This window comes from Stenella coeruleoalba (assembly GCF_951394435.1).
Source record: "Stenella coeruleoalba genome assembly, chromosome: 6".
In the NCBI taxonomy this organism is placed as follows: Eukaryota; Metazoa; Chordata; class Mammalia; order Artiodactyla; family Delphinidae; genus Stenella; species Stenella coeruleoalba.
In genome coordinates, this window is record NC_137151.1 from 34,115,744 (window position 1) to 34,133,143 (window position 17,400).

General features: G+C 42.9%; 1 protein-coding gene and 1 long non-coding RNA gene across 3 annotated transcripts in view; one reads left to right on the forward strand and one right to left on the reverse strand.

Annotated features, from left to right (window-relative positions):
* Positions 1-17,400, reverse strand: part of LOC307188210 — a 149,503-nt gene that overhangs the window by 65,628 nt on the left and 66,475 nt on the right. The window contains exon 3 of the long non-coding RNA XR_013828842.1: positions 7,609-7,699. This is a non-coding gene — a long non-coding RNA (uncharacterized lncRNA). The remainder of the gene's footprint in view (positions 1-7,608; positions 7,700-17,400) is intronic.
* The window catches only part of ACMSD (aminocarboxymuconate semialdehyde decarboxylase), a gene marked incomplete at its 3' end in the record, with an annotated part of 62,540 nt that overhangs the window by 9,609 nt on the left and 35,531 nt on the right, over positions 1-17,400 (forward strand). Inside the window, exons 3-5 of one of the 2 annotated variants that reach the window (XM_079925002.1) lie at positions 9,486-9,582; positions 13,396-13,445; positions 14,805-15,041. In XM_079925002.1, coding sequence (XP_079781128.1) covers positions 9,486-9,582; positions 13,396-13,445; positions 14,805-15,041 — 384 coding nt within the window. Of the gene's footprint in view, positions 1-9,333; positions 9,583-13,395; positions 13,446-14,804; positions 15,042-17,400 lie in introns of those variants that run through there. The other variant, XM_079925003.1, reaches the window with a different exon arrangement.

Below are 17,400 nucleotides of genomic sequence, written 5' to 3' on the forward strand. Positions count from 1 at the left end.
TCTCCCATGAAAAGTGTCAGTTCCTAGCCCGGGAGCTGATGATCTAAGCTGGCCTCAAGTCTCCCCAAAAGAGAAGGCAAGCTGAGTGGAGATGATGACAAGGCCACTAGGAAGCCCCAAGTGCAGGGATGGGCAGCCTGTAATTTTTTTTTTTTTTTTTTACTCCCTGTCCCAGGCTGCAGTTTGTAACCTTGACACTGGATTTGAATGGCCTTCATTTCATCCTTGCTTCTGTGTCAAAGAGACTGCAAAAACTTAACAGCAAATCTAAAAAAAAAAAAAAAACCCAGAACAAACAAAAAAAATCCAAGAATGAAAATATTTCCAGTCAAATCTATTACCTGATATTTCCAGCAAAACTGGATATAACAGTAGTCTTATAAAACAAAACAGTGACACTTTCCTTTCCTCTGTTTCAGAAACAAAACAAACCAAAACAGAACCAAATTGGTATTTACCTAATTACAGTGGTCAGGGATCACAGTCACTGGAAAACAACATGCAAATATATACAAATATGCAAATTCAGCTAAGAGCAATGAGAAAATCCAGCACTTTGGGGTAGAAATTTCTTTTCATTCTCCTGTATCCCTTTGGTGAACAAATCTTTTCTGTCCCCCATGAATGATTTACCTCAGAGATTCCTGTTTTCTGAAAGGTCTTTGCAATACACTTCTCTGGTCTGCCCTATTTGTTTCTCGTCTTAATCTTTGGTTTTTCAGTGCTTTTGGAATGAAACAAGGGGTATTTGTTTGCCATGGTAAAGCCTTGTTCAGAACTGAAAAACAACATTTGTCCTTGGTTGAATATTTATAATTTGGTCGAAGATTCATAAAAGTATGTACGGCCTCCTCTCAGGAGCCACATGGGGTGGCGGCAGAATTGAGTGCTGATGGCAGGAACACCCAACAGCATTTAAAGGAGGCCAGACACAGGACCTAGTTCAAATCCATGGGTCAGCAGCATCTAGAAACATCGACTGAGTGTTCTTCAGGCCCTTGAAATACAAAGACACACACACACGCCATTTCCATCACACTTAGCATTTTCAGACACACTATTATGTGTGATCTTCGATCATCATGTTCCTGCTCTAAAACATGATTTCCCTCTCACTGCGGAGCCAGGAAGACACTCAAATGAATAAAGAACATGCAGATAGTGACAATTTTGTGCCGAGCAAAAGAGAAAATAAATAGTAAGGGAATTCAAGGGGGTGGGAAGGCCAAGGCGGGGGCAATTCTCATGAAGATAAAGAATCATAGGACTGTAGGACTAGGGAGCATCTAGTCCAGTGTTTGACAATACGGGCTGCAACCCAACAGTGAGTCATAATATCAATTCAGTGGGTTAGGACAGCTTTAAAAATAAAATAGATTACAAAAGAAAATAGCAGAATGTATTGTTCATGGTAAGAGTAAGTATTGCTTCATCAAACTTTTGTCTCAGTTTGTATCTGTATAAATCTTCGATTGGCCAAAAAGTTCGTTCGTCTTCTTCCAGAACAATGTGCCCGAACGAACTTTTTGGCCAGCCCTAATAGATCTATACAGATGCAGTGGGTCACAATGGAAAATATATTTTTTAACGTGGGGTCGCAGCCAAAATCGATTGAAAGCCATTCCTCTAGTCCAATATCCTCATCTCCTGTTTTTATTTTTAAGCTTAACTTTCCATTACATATGTAGAATCTGAATAAATTCTCCTTTCTATTTTTTATTTATTTTTCTCATTTTACATGCATTTATTATATGAATTAACTACATGAACTGAGAAAGAGTCCCATTTGCAATGCAAATATAACATTCATACAAAAAAAGGACAAAATCAAATGAAACCTTTCTTGATTTAAGGCACTTTAAAAAAATAAGGCTGTCAAATAAATTCTCCTTTTTAAATTTAAGCTATTGAAGATAAAGCTGCAGTTCCCTTGGATCAGCCCTCCCCATGCTCAAAAGTAATTCCTATTAACAGTTTGGTGGGTATCTTTGCAGACCTTTTCCTGTGATTTTACTTTTACATACAAGCACCTATGAAAAAGGACATAGTATTAAAAAGGACATAGTATTATTTAATATGTGTATGTACATATCTTTTAGCTAAGTCAATCAGGTTCCAAACAGAAAACAAACAGCATACTTAGAATATTCTGAAAAGGGTTAATAAAGCGCCTGCTTATAAAGGTGTAGGCGTGGGATGAAGCTGCGGAGGTAGGCAGGGGTTGGATGATGAAGGGTCTTAGGCCAGGTTAAGGAGTTTGGATTTCACCTCAGAGCAACAAGAATCGATCATGAGTTTTAAGCGGCAGAGGTAGCAAGATCTGATTTAGGGTTTTAAGAGTTTACTTGGCTGCTTTGTGGAGACTGGGCTGGAGGGGAGCAAGAGTGAAAGCAGCAAGAGATGAGGCTGGAGGCTGGAGGCTGGAGCAGTCGTCCAGGTGAGAGAGTATGGGGCTTGGACCAGAGCTGGAGCAGTGGAGATGGAGAGAAGTGGGCCCTTGCAGCGTCCATTCTGGAGACAGAATTAACGGCATTGGGAAATGGATGGGATGGTGACACGTCAAGCCGAGGGAAGTGAGAAAATGATGTAGTCTCAGAGGGATGAGAAAGATAATGCTGATATCAAAGGACAGAAGCGGCCAAGCCAGGAGGACAAGCAGATCTGGGGGAGAGAGCAGTAGGCTGAGTGAATAGAGCTGGAGGTGGTTGTAATAGAGCCTCCGTGGAGCTGTCCTTCAGAACCTCGTCATGTGGGAGAGAGGCTGCTTCCTGGTGACAGTGTCTGGGCCATTTCTGCCACCTTTGTACCTCAAGTCCAACCAGCCTGGCAGCTTGCATGGTCTAGAGGGAGAGCCTGAGTGGGGACTGGGGGCAGGGGGAGGAGAATGGAATCTGATATGAAATACTGAATTTTAAAATACATTTTTTCTTTTTTCCCTCTGTGCTAGTTTTTTCCTTGTCGTCTATCCATTCTGTGTGTAATAGTTTGCATCTACTAACCCCAAACTCCAAGTCTATCCCTCCCCCACCTCCCCTACCCCTTGGAAACCACAAGTTTGATCTCTATGTCTGTGAGTCTGTTTCTGTTTTGTAGATAGGTTCATTTGTGTCATATTTTAGATTCCACAGATAAGTGATATCATATGGTATTTGTCTTTCTCTGCCTGACTTACTTCACTTAGTATGACAATCTCTAGTTGCATCCATGTTGCTGCAAATGGCATTATTTCATTCTTTTTTATGGCTGAGTAGTATTCCTTTGTATATATATACCACATCTTATTTATCCATTCATCTGTCAATGAACATTTAGGTTGTTTCCATGTCTTGGCTATTGTGAATAGTGCTGCTATGAACATAGGGGTGCGTGTATCTTTTTGAATTATAGTTTTGTCCGGATATATGCCCAGGAGTGGGATTGCTGTATCATATGGTTAATTCCATAAAATACATTTTTAATGATACACGATACCAGACATTTGAAATACCAGCCATATTTGAACTCATTTGCAGATAGTATTAGAACTAGAACTTAAGAATCAGAAGTGTCAGAAGTGAAGTTCCTTGGGAATCAGACTCTGAGATAGAGATGAGCATGCAGAAGGTTTATCAGGAAGTGCTCTTAGAGTGGACATCACTGAAAAGGAAAAGAAGGAAGCAGGATAAAACAGAGGGCAATGTCGAGCTGTGATGTAGTCTCAGTGGAGGCCTCAGCTGACCCTACAAAAAGCTCTAAAGCTAACCTCCAGAGTTGTCCCAAGTTGGGGGGTGAGGGCAAGGAAGAGGGGCCTTTACATCTCTGTGGCAGTCAGTCATTCGAAGTGGGCTTCCCTGGAAATAAAGCAGGACTTTAAGGGTAAGTGATTTACACATAGGATCCAGGTTTCCTGACCGCTGTAGTTATCATGACTTCTACTACCCCATGCTGTTCTGGCTTAAAAAACATTAGAGGCATATTTGAAATGAGTTATCTGGGTGGCGATGGATGGTTGGAGAATTCTTTAATTAAACTAAAAATAACAAAAAGAACCCTTGATTTTCTTTCAAGAGTTTATAAAAAAACAATTTGTTTCTGAGTTGAAATAATTTAGAGCAGCTTGCTCCAATTACTTGATTATTAGTTAAGTTTAAGATCTTGGTTGATGTTGGGATCAATGTTAAAAACAGAACCTACGTGACCCCCCAGTCCCTCCCCTAGCAGCAAGTGCTGACTTCTGAGGCCCATTTATATCCCTGCGGGGATCCTGGGTTCCTAAATATCATGTGAGAGGGATCAAGAATTGATTCTCCACAATAACTGTCAGGTCCCAAAATACTGGTTGAAAAAGCAAAGAGAGGGCTTCCCTGGTGGTGCAGTGGTTGAGAGTCCCCCTGCCGATGCAGGGGACACGGGTTCGTGCCCCGGTCTGGGAAGATCCCACATGCCGCGGAGCGGCTGGGCCCGTGAGCCATGGCCCCTGAGCCTGCGCGTCCGAACTGGGAGCCTATTGGGGCACAGCTGCCCTGTGGTAATTTTCACTGAGAAAGAGCTCCCCTGACAGTTGCTGTCATTCATTTGCCTTACGATGGATCCAGCATAAAGGGTGTGGAGTGAAAAGTTTAGTAAGTCTGATTCTCCTGCAACATAATTAGGGCAACCCCCCAAAAGACTGGACTCCTTAGGAAATTATAGTAATTAACATTTGCTTACTAGATAGACAGCAATTACCAAATATCAGCCAGACAGGGTGGAATAATGGCTTCATGAACCTGGATTCTTTTCCCAGTTCTATACCACTAAGAGCTCTATAGCAGCTAAGCTCTATACCACCGCATCTCATGGACTCAATGGTAAATGCAAGAGTTGAACTAAAGAAATGATCCGTTTCTGTTTTAACACGTTCTGCTTTGTCTGAAACCAAAACTTACTTGTGCACCTCCCAGAGAAACCCAATTTCCTCCCTTGCCATTGATAGTATATGGTAAAATCTGGCCATTGGATGAATCTAGAGACTGTCATACAGAGTGAAGTAAGTCAGAAAGAGAAAAACAAATATCGTATGTTAACGCATATATGTGGAACCTAGAAAAATGGTACAGATGAACCGGTTTGCAGGGCAGAAATTGAGATGCAGATGTAGAGAACAAATGTATGGACACCAAGGGGGTCAAGGGGTAGGGGTGGGGGTGGGGGTGGGGGTGTGATGAATTGGGAGATTGGGATTGACATGAATACACTGATGTGTATAAAATAGATAACTAATAAGGACGTGCTGTATAAAAAAATAAATAAAATAAAATTCAAAAAAACAAAAAACGAAAACAAAATCTGGCCATCATTCATTAAGCAAGCTCTCTGGACTGTACTAAGTTCTCTACAAACATTCTAGTATTGAAACTTCTGTATCATTCTGTGTTCTTAGTTGCAAACAGCAGAATCCACTCTAGCTAGTTTAATTAGAGAAACAGCTCACAGGCTTTCTGGGAGGGCCAGAGATCAAGCTCAGAGGCTGTGCTAACAGAAACAATGCCCAATACCTGGCCGGGGACCTGTTCTAGCAAGGCTGTGAGACAGGAAGCTCATGCTGACGATGCTGACATTGGAGGGCAGAGCACTGCAGCTTCTGCTCCAGCCACGTCTGACACCTCAGGCAACACCCCTTATTAAAAGACTGGATTCTGCAGAGTCTCTGCTTCCTCACAGGGCTCACTTCCAAATCAAAGTCACACGTGGGGTCTTCTGATCGGCAGAGCCTAGAGCACATGCCAGTGCCCCTGCTACAAGGGGAGCTGGGAAAGTGAATTCTGAATTCCCCCTCAGGAAGGGGGAATCATAATGTGAAAATATCTTCGCATATAGGAAGTGTTCCAAGGATGCTGGGTGGCTACAAGCATGACAAATAAAACGGTCCACATTTTACAGACAGAAAAAGTGAAGGTTAAACTCAGAAGGGCTGTAACTTAGCCAGTTAGACTGCTAGTAAGTAATTTAATGAGATTTAAGCCCCTATCTATTGAAATGCAGAGACCAGGCTCTCAGCACTCTGCTACACTGCGTATTTTATGGTAATTAAGCTTTCCTAGTAAGAAGCAAAAGAAAAAACTTCTAATTGCCAAATGAAAGTTTGTTTGTCAACTTTTTCTCTTTTACCACCACCCCTCTCTACTCCCTTCACAAATAAAAAGATGTGTTCCTATATTCTATTTGTGCATTCACTATCAGCACCCTTGCTTGCAAACAAAAGAAACAAAGAATGGTTAGTTTAAGCAGAAAAGGAATTTGTTGAAAGTATTTTAAGCCCCTCAAGAATTACAAAATGTTTAGGGAACCACACTCAAATGTGCAGGTGATTGAAGCCACGGCCAAGGCCATGCCACAGGTACAGCCCGGTTAGGACACTGCCACCAGCACCACTGCCAATGGACATAGCTCATGGCCACTGCTGGAATCAATACCGGCAGCATAAACTCAACTGTTCTTGTCTTTTTGCATCACTTGATTTTGATTCACAACCAAGCACTGATCTGTCAAGTTTGAGACAAGGAGAGCAAGTATTTGGGTTTTAGTAGAGGGAGGCTGGGCCCTACCTCTACCAGTACTCTTGCAGGAGAGTCTCCAATCTAGGAAGGTGGTTCAGGTGCTGTCATTGTCAGCAAAGAATCAGAACTGAGGCAAATCAATCCTGATGTCCTGATCTCAGAGACTCGGCTCTGCCTGGGTGTAGATACCTGTCATAGTTACACAAGTCACTTGCTTACTGACCTATTCCCCAGTCTGTGAGCAATGAAAACATGGATGTGAGGGCTTGCTCATGCTTGGGAGATGTGCACAGGCTGCCGCACTTCAAGGTGAAAAGTGCTCGGCCTCGTCCATGAAGGAGATGGGGAAGGTCTAGTCCTTGGATCAGAAGGATAAAGGAGGAAGCTGTAGCAAGACCTGAGCGCAAGCCAAGAGGAAGAGGAGGACTGCAGAGAACTCCATCAAGCACAACTCAAGGCCTTTGATCACCACACGCTTACACGGCCATCACGTAGGGCCCAAGGGCAATCTTGAGGCTCTGAAGCACCACCAGAGGTCATGTGTCCTTAAGCAAGGGAATGTCGGGAGACAGCCAGTCTCTAATTAACCATACATCATTAATACTAAGGATAACTAACACTCAACATGTGTCAGACACTCTACTAAGTGCTTTATAAAGATTATCCCATTTCATGCTCACAAGATCCCTTTAAGGTAAGTCATATTATTATAACTATCTTAAAAATGAGCCCAAACTCAGAAGTTTCTAGACAGAACAGCTAGCGGGACAGAGTCTGAGACTCCACAGATATTTGATGTCACAAAGCAGAAGAAGCCATGGAGCCATGGCTAAATGGGATGAGTTTGAACTAATCTGTGCCATCTGCCAAAATGATTTAAAGTAAGCCGTCATTATTGACTCTGACCAGGACTCTCTCCCACCCGTCTTGTTCTCTGGGCCAAAAGCAGTCCAAATTCAATGTATGAGTGCCTTGTATGCTGGGTGGTAAGCTGGAAGCAATACCTCCTCATGGAGCTGAAGAGGCTGCAATGAAAGCAGGGTAACTGAAGAACCAAGAATCTTCTTTCCTCCCAAAAGCAACCACTGACCTGTCACTCCAACGAAGCCTGGTTGAGAGAAGAAGGCTGTGCCCCAGTTATGCCAACTCCTCCAGAAGATCCAAGGAGTCCAGCACGGATACTTCAAATTTAAATAACAGAGAGAGAAAGATATTCAGATTTCCAAATACAACGTCACTGCAGAGCATAATAATAATAACATCTGAATGAAATAATGCCATTTGCAGCAACATGAATGGACCTAGAGATGATCATACTAAGTGAAGTAAGTCAGAGAAAGAAAGACATATATCATATGATATCACTTATATGTAGGATTTAAAATATGACAGAAATGAACTTGTCTACAAAACAGAAACAGACACACAGAGAGAACAGACTTGTGGTTGCCAAGGAGGAGGTGGGGTGGGAGAAGGATGATGGATTGGGAGTTTGGGATTAGTAGATGCAAACTATTACATATAGGATGGATAAACAACAAGGTCCTACTTTATAGCACAGGGAATTATATCCTGTGATAAACCATAATGGAAAAGCATATGAAAAGGAATGTATATATAACTGAATCACTTTGCTGTACAGTAGAGATTAACACAACATTGTAAATCAACTATACATCAATAGGGGACTCCCCTGGTGGTCCAGTGGTTAAGACTCTGTGCTTCCAAATGCAAGGGGCACAGGTTCAATCCCCGGTCAGGGAACTAAGATCCCACATGCCACACGGTGCAGCCAAAAAAAAAAAACCAAAAAAAACCAAACTACACATCAATAAATTTTAAAATAATAATAAAATATTAATATCTACAAATAATATTAATAATAACCTTTGGATTATGGAACCTCTGCTCAGCCAGCTCAAGTACTCTGTTCTTTGTCTCTGTGGATGGGAATCTGTGCCTTAATTTCTTCCTTTTCTCACAGTCTTTCCAATCTCCATGCTTATGACCTAATTTTCTGGTGGCAGATTACTAACTTGTCTTTTTTCCTCAACTATATATCCTTAAAGTTTTACATCAGTCAGAGAAAGTATATTGCCCACCTTAGGTGCCACATAAATATTTGTTTTATAAATTGAAAAAAAAAACTGAGAAAACTGAGGCTCAGAGATGTTGTTTAACTTGCTCATGGTGACACAGTAAGTGGCAGAACAGGGATTTGAACCTTAGCAGTCTGATTTCAGGGACCTGGATCAGAACTTTTCCCTTTTCTTTAGGGATCAGCAACAGGAGGCCCAATTAAGAGGCCGCTGCCATGCTCCACACAGACACTTAGTTTGCACCTCCCCACCCCCGCACTGAGAATTAAAAGGTAGTGTACAAGGCAGGCATGATGCCTGGTAGAGGTAGCAGCTCAGAACCAAATTTCACGTATGCTGCTAGACTGATTCACTGCATGGCCTGCCTCCTCCTGCAGGTGTTGACATCAGTGGGCCCTGCTCTGCTAGACAAATTATTTACTCTCACTATCCATCTGTTGCTTCTCTATAAAACAAGAGGGTTGGACTAGATGGTCTATCTCAGAGGTCCTTTCAATTCTAAAATGTTATGAATCTAGAGTTTTCCAGATGCTGGGCTATCCTCTTGGGTCTTGGAGCCAGAGGTTCTGGCAAGGTGACTTACACAATCCTCAGCTGTGTAGTCCCAAAAGGCCATGACCATGACCTTGTTCTCTCTGTGTCCAGCCACTGACAACCACAGAGCACACCCCTTCAAATCCAAGCCAATATTAAGGCACAAGGACAAAAAGTTGAGTTCTGTTAAATAAACAGATTTCTACTTCTTCGAGGATTAAGTAAAAAAACCCTAAAAAGGTTAGGGGAGAACCACGTTCCAAAGCATACAAGGAAGGATTAATCTAAGTAAGCTTAGGTCACCTTTGATGCTGATGTGAGTTTTCTGACTCAGGGAGAAGCAAAGATGCTGAAAGATGGAAAGGTCTTCAGAGTGGTCCAAGAGAACTGCTGGGACCCAGAAGTTCGCCTTAGAGAAATGGACCAAACAGGTACTTCCAATGAGAAACACTACCAATGTTTGCATCTGATGTAAGAGGCATGTCTACCGCTAAAGTCTGTTGACCACTTTAGGTGATTTATGTGATGACATCTCCTTTTATCCTCCAAGCCAGGCTGTTCCAGCTTCACTGGGGGAGGGATGGCACCTTCCACAGTGATTGTTTTTAGAGTGTGGATTTAAAATTCTTTGAAATTAGGTATACCGTTTTAAAGTAGAATGCTGTATTATTTAAACACATTTTAAGTTCAACTGCATAGTATTTACTTATTATAGAGCCAATTAAAACAGTAAAAATAAGAGTTCACAGATTAAGGATGCCAAGTGCCTGGTTAGTCAGATTCAGGATCCGATTTCTTTCTGTAGTTTCTTTTGGTGCACAGTACACAGAATGTCCCCACTGACACATAAGGGGTGGAAACGGGAGCAGTTTACAAAAAAGTTAATCATGTAATCTCAGAATACTCTACAATGAAACCAAGCCAGAAATTCGAAAGGGGAGAATGAGGAAATTTTTGTTTCCAAGCTGAGTCACTAACCATTTCTAAGAACTGCTTGCATTCCTCATCCCATATTTTAAAATCAAACAAATCCCCATAATTTAAAAGAATTATGAAAGCCTATCTAAAATATGGTATGATGGGTAGGGGATAAGATAAAACAAAATAAAACATAATAAAATAGTAAAATAAAAATGTGACATGACAGACGCATTGTACTTTCACTTGTTACTACCTGATTGACCGTGCCACCAAGGAGAGCGTGCTCCAGTGAGAGAACCCAGCCTGCTGAACACGCGTGGGATCTGCCCAGAGACTGTGATGGGGAACTCCCCATGACAACACTATCAGGCCTAAATTTTGACATCAGTGGTCTAGATTTAATCCAGAAAACAAACAATTCACACACACAAATAAAAGAGCCCTTTAGAACTACCACCTTCCTAACCAAGGACAAATGTATAAGAAGTTCAAAAAATACACACAGAGATGGCAGGAGACATTTTATTCCAAGGTCTGCATAAAACAAGTTCATAGATATCAGCCCCAAATAAGGAGGTGGTCTCTGGCATGTTAGAATTTGGTATAGCTACTTTAGGCTAGATATTGCTTTATAGATTTTTTTAAATAATTAAAAGTACATCTAAATTGCATTCAAATTGAACTTTGCGGAAAGCCTGAAGCACTTCTGTAGACCATTCCATAGAACATAGTATATATGCCCCATGTACTAGAACGGGGGTGGTAGGGGCACTGAGAGAGAACAGCTTTTCAGACTGACAGCAAAGACAGCAAAGGTCTTACTCTAAATGTGAAGCACAAGCAGCTCCCACCTCTCAAGTAGAAAACTAGTGGAAAGGAGACTCAGATGACTGGTGTCAGAACCATTGCTCACGACTGCAGTTTAGGTGAAGAGTGTCTCCTTTGGTTTTTGTTGTTTGTTTCATTCCACAGCTATCCTTAAGAGGTCAGTCAAGTCTAACCCTTGCTGAGCATTTTTCTTTGTGCCAGGTACTGTTCTCAGCACCTGACATGTATTAACTCAATTCCTATAACAACCATCGTAGGTGGCGTCTATTATTATGCCCATTTTACAGATGAAGAAACTGAGGAACAGAGGTTAAGCAATTTGTCCAAGATCGCACAACTTGTAGGGGGGAAAGCCGAGATTTGAACCCCGGCAGTCTGGATCCAAGTGCTTAACAGGTGCATCCTACTGCCTCTGCCGAGGTGAAAGAATGATGAAGGCACAGCACAGAAGGTTCCAGCAAGCCATGCCATCTTCACAGGAAGAAATATGTAATTGCAGTCCCTGGTTTACTTCATCACATCTCTATGTGCAGGCATGGTTGTACCTAGTGCCACCTGAGGGGTATTAGGAGGTGAAGTGATTTGCTCGGGATCACACAGCAGTAAATGGCAGAGCTAGAATTATACCTAGGACTGTCTCTCTCATGCCATCACTTTTCCCAAGGGAGCTTTTCCCAAGCCTCCCTCAGGATGAGACCTGCCTGGGGTGTTTATTAACACCCCATCCATTGAGTCACAGTTTCCAAAGGAGGGCCTAGGAATTTGTTTTTACAATGTTCTCTTCCCTCCACCCCCTGGCCCCTATAGCCATTTTACTCAGCAGGTGAGTCTGGGGAACACTGTGCTATTGCCAAACTGTTAAACACCACTTTAAAAACAATCAGCTCTCATTGGGTTAGACTTGTTTTCTTCCCCTCTGGATTCCCAGGAACCAAAGAACATGTGTCCAAATCAACCAACACATAAAGAATGCAATTTACTATGTTAATATAAAATATGGTGACAAGTGATGGCCACTGGGGTATACAGAAGGTGCAAGGCTGGACAGCAGCCTCATCCCACCACTTGCAGGCCATGTGATCTAATCTATAAAATGAAATACAGTAATGTAAGAAAAAGCATTTGTGTAAATGTAAAGATTTTACAATTGAACGGCATTTATCTGTTGTATACTAATCACTGAATACAAATCATATCTGTGACAATGTTCAACAATGCTCTCTAATCAAACGCTGTAGTGTCTAGTCCTCACTAAACAATGATTTATTTATTCATATATTGGGTATGTTAAGGATAGAACATGGACAGACAGGTGCATGTGGTGTTGAAATTCAAGTAGGGCACGGCACAGGATAAACAACCACAGTCATGACAGACTGTAATAAGTTATCAGAAAAGGAAAGGAACAGAACAATGGGATAGAGAGTGGATGGAGTTGGGGAAGGCCTCTCTGAGGATCTGACATTTGAACGGATACCTTACGGTAAAAAGGAGCTCGTCCTGTGATGAGCCATAAGGAGGGCATTCCAGGCAGATGGAACAGCAGTGCAAGGGTCCTGGGGCAGGAAAGCACTCCAAAGAACAGGCAGGAGGTCTATGAAGCTCAACGTGAGCTCCCAGGAGAGACGGAGCCTTATAGACCGTGTTCAAGTTTGGAGTTTACTCTGAATGTGATGAAAAGTGCTTGGAAGTTTTGAGCAAGGTAGTGAGTTGATCTAAGTTTTAACCCTTACCCTGGCTTCCAAGTGTAGAACAAACTGTAAGAGGACAAGAGTGGTAGTCGGAGACCAGCTCAGAAGCTTCTGCAGTGGTCCACGTAGGAAATACTGGTGGCTTGGACCAGGCAGTGGCAGGAGATGGGGAGAGGTGAGCACATGAAAGGAACTGGAGTAGAGCTAACAGGCCTTGCTGCTGGGTTGGACGTGGGCACGAGGGAAAGAAGAGCCACCATTGCTTTGGCAGCATCTCTCCTGATAACCCAGCTCCAGAAGTGTGAAGATAAGAGATTGTAGGCAACCTGGATGCTGGATTCTGGAACCACACTCAGGGTCTCATTCTGGGCATTCCAGACAGTGGGACTCTACCCATGCTCACTTAGGAGATGAATTAAAGGGGCCAGGAAGGTGCCTGAGAAATACAGTCTGTCATGCATGACCTAAGATGAAAAGCCCTAAAAAAATTGATTGGGAAATGTCTTGCTTAAATAAAACTTCACAGGAAGGAGGGTTGGAAAACACCTTTGAAAAATTGCTTTTTAGTTTTTCTTGAATGATCTCACTTCTGTCCAGCCTTTACTCCTCTCCTTAGAACTGACGCCGAGGGATGAGGGAAGCCTGGGACAGAGACCCTGCGAGAAGGGGGACAGGGAGAAGCAGCGAGGGAGGGGAGAGAGGAAAGACGGTGGGACGGAGACTTGCTGGGCTCCTCAGCCCTGGGAAATGTCGGAGTGCCCGGGCCATTCTTCTCATTAGCTTTGCCTTTGTGTCTGTGTCTAGGAGTGACCGTGCAAGCCCTTTCCACGGTTCCCGTCATGTTTAGCTACTGGGTGAGTGTGAAACCTCAATCCATCTCCTTGGTGGGCGAAGGCTCACTCACGTCCAGCTCCCTAGCAAGTAGACAAATGCCTCAAGTCTCGAACATTGCCCACCCAACTCTCCACCCTTTCAGAGATCAGCAGGGTCCCTCAGCTTCTCACACCACACCGTCCCCTCCCAGGCCTGTCTCCCTAGTCATGTCCTTGCTCTAGACCTGCACGGTCCAGTATGGTAGCCAATGGCTGCAGGTTGCTATGTGACTCGAATTGCATTTCCACTGGACAGCACAGTTCTAGACCCAACCTTAATCTCCATCAGAACTGACCTGTCTGCTGACTCATTCCTGCGGTGCCTAGCTTAGTAACTGACAAGCCAGCTTATTCAAAAGTGATAATGATTTTGAGGCAGGGGAAGTGATGATAATGGCCTAATATGTTGCCTCTCCCATGGAAATATACAATTCAAAACAGGATTCCTAGAGTTGGATGCCTTTCCCCGAGTGATGAAGTCTTGAGTGCTAAAAGTTTCAGGCATGATGGCAAGCCTGTGGAAGCACATTTTTGTACATAGTTGGGGGTGCACTAAGTACCCTCTCAACCAAATAAACATTCACACCTGTTGTGATTTAATAAGCAATGGAAATACCACCTGCTCACACTTACTTCCTCCACCTGTGCTCATGATTCTAGTATTAGTGATTCAATCCTTATCTGTTCCTATCATGAGATTCACTACTTAAAATAAAATCCCCTAAGACCTCGAGATACCTGAATTTACCAGACTGGGTGCTATTCTGACTGGGCAACTGGGATTGCAGGCAAATACCAAATTCTTAGCAGTGGGGTGGGATGATGTTGAAAGATAGCAGTAGCGGAGAGATTACTCTTGAGTGTCACTGCCAACAGGAAGGACACAGAGAAGGACAGACAGGAACAGGAGAGGTCCATAAGCAGCCCGGCATCCTCTGAGGAGGCGTGACAAGGAGGTGCCCTGAAATCGGGCACTCACCAGGCCCAGCTCCTGGGGTTGGGAGGGGGGATGCCTAGGTGTGCAGCCCTGCAGACTCCTGTCTGCAGTTGGTGGGGTGGCCCACCCTCATTCCATGTCTAGTGTAGGATTCCAGGCCCTTCTGATTACAGCCCCAGTTTTTCTAATTAATCAGCAATATGCTAGCAGTTTTCTTTGCCTTGGCAATGAATGGCTTCTGGGTCTCCTGTGGCCAAGGCCTAACTCAGCCTGTGCTTCAGCTTTCTGAGGGGTAAAGCCACTGAGAGTGACAAGTGACTGAGCCCTGAGGAGGTGCTGATCAGAGTAAATATCTAAAGAAGTAAGTTTTGAACCATGTGCTTTCCCTTACCTGTCTCCACCAGGCGAAACCTCAGGACACTTTAGAGCTGTGCCAGCTTCTAAACAATGACCTAGCTGCCACTGTTGCGAGCCACCCGAGGAGGTTTGTGGGTCTGGGGACATTGCCCATGCAGGCCCCTGAGCTGGCGGTCAAGGAGCTGGAGCGCTGTGTGAAGGAGCTGGGCTTTCCGGGGGTTCAGATTGGCTCCCACATCAACGAGTGGGACCTGAACGCCCAGGAACTCTTCCCAGTGTACGCGGTGAGTACGTGGCGCTCACTCTCGGAGCGTGGCCAGGCACTGTGCTCGGTGTCCCTGGGTGGGAGAGATGCCTGATGACATGCTAGATGTAGGGGGAAATGTGGAAAGAGCTCCCCCAAATAAGTGGGCCATCCTACTAGAAGAGGGACAGGTGGAAATGCTTCCCAGGCCAGCCCTAAGTTAACTCAGTGAAATCTCTCTTCTTTCTAGCCCCCTTGATCTCCTTTTAAAGTTTCATTTGGAATAAAATAGATAACCAACCAGGACCTACTGTATAGCACAGGGAACTCTGTTCAATATTCTGTAATAACCTAAATGGGAAAAGAATTTGAAAAAGAATAGATACATGTATATGCTCAACTGAATCACTTCGCCGTACACCTGAAACTAACCCAACATTGTTAATCAACTGTGCTCCAATATAAACTAAAAATTAAAAAAAATTTTTTTAAATAAAGAGGTTATGTAAACTGGAAAAAAAAAGTTTCATTTGGAAGCCAAAATACTACCCTCACCACAGCCACTGTGCAAAAGAATCAGGTTAATGACATACCCCAAAGTATTTGTTTTTGCTTTGGAAAAAAGTTCTTAACATTTTTCAAAATTATGAAATAATTTAGAAGAACCTGCAGAAAATACAAAAATGTTTAAAGAGGAAAACAGCTATACATAAAATAAATAAGCATCAAGGATTTACTGTATAGCACAAGGAATTATACCCAATATCTTGTAATAACCTGTAATGGAATAGAATCTGCAAAAAACAAACCAAATCACTATGCTGTACACCTGAAACTAACACAATATTGTAAACGAACTATACTTTAAATAAATAGGAAAACAAAAAGAACCCATAATTCTGCCACCCAAAGATGAGTAAACACTGTTAATAGTACATTTCATTTATCTTTTTTTTTTTTTGCTCTACACGGGCCTCTCACTGTTGTGGCCTCTCCCATCGCGGAGCACAGGCTCCGGACGTGCAGGCTCAGCGGCCATGGCCCACGGGCCCAGCCGCTCTGCGGCATGTGGGATCTTCCCGGACCGGGGCACGAACCCGTGTCCCCTGCATCGGCAGGCGGACTGTCAACCACTGCGCCACCAGGGAAGCCCCATTTATCTTTTTATTTGCATACATCTGCATATTTTATATTTTAATGAAATTGGAAATACACTATACATGTGATTTTTAAATAATGTTTTAATTTTTTTAATTTTTGCCTGCATTGGGTCTTTGATGCTGTGTGTAGGCTTTTCTCTACTTGCAGCGAGCAGGGGCTACTCCTCGCTGTGGTGCACGGGCTTTTCATTGTGGTGGCTTCTCTTGTTGCGGAGCATGGGCTCTAGGCACACAGGCTTCAGTAGTTGTGGCACATGGGCTCAGTAGTTGTGGCTCGCGGGCTCTAGAGCGCAGGCTCAGTAGTTGTGGTGCACGGGCTTAGCTGCTCTGCGGCATGTGGGATCTTCCCGGACCAGGGCTCAAACCTGTGTCCCCTGCATTGGCAGGCAGATTCTTAACCACTGTGCCACCAGGGAAGCCCCTAAACATGCGATTTTGTATCCTAATTGAGAATTTCCAACCTAAGTGAAAATTCTCTCAATGCATGATTTTAAAATAACTGCATAATATTCCAATATATGGATATGTTTTATTTAACCAGCCCGCAATTAAGATACTTTTTAAGCCATATATTTTTAAAATGTAGTATAATAAAAATATGCAACAAAAATAATACCATCAAAATGTTAACATTTGATGAAACTAGATGGTAAATATATGGGTGTTCATTTTAGTTGTTTATAACTTTCTATATTTGAAATATTGCATAATGAGATACATTTTCAAAAACACAGTGCCATCCATTTCTGAAATATCCAACAGAAGTGTCCACAGTCCCATGGTCCTCTCTACCTTCTGTTCTTTCTGTACATAAATCTGCTTTCCTTAATTCCAGGATTCAAGATGCATAATTCTTTATTCAATTGCATTTTTTAAAAATTTCTTACTTGCCTCCTAGAATTATAATAGTATCATTTTCTGTTATTTTCACTGTAAATGCAAAATCTTCAATAATGAATTAAGTAGATGTTGGTAGACTCATCAGGCAATATAATCACTGATGATTTATTCATTTAATATTTATTGAGCTCTGACTACATGCAGAATGCATTCCATGCCTGTATCTGTGGACACTGCCCACCAGCTGGGGGACTGCCTGTTAAATTGCCTCCTAATGACCTGAAAGATTTAGTTAATGTTCCTCTAAATATCAGACTCCCAGAAGATGATTGGCTGCAGTGGCTGAACTGATCCAGTGAATGTTTTCTAGAAACTTTAATGAGCTCTGAAAGAGGATGT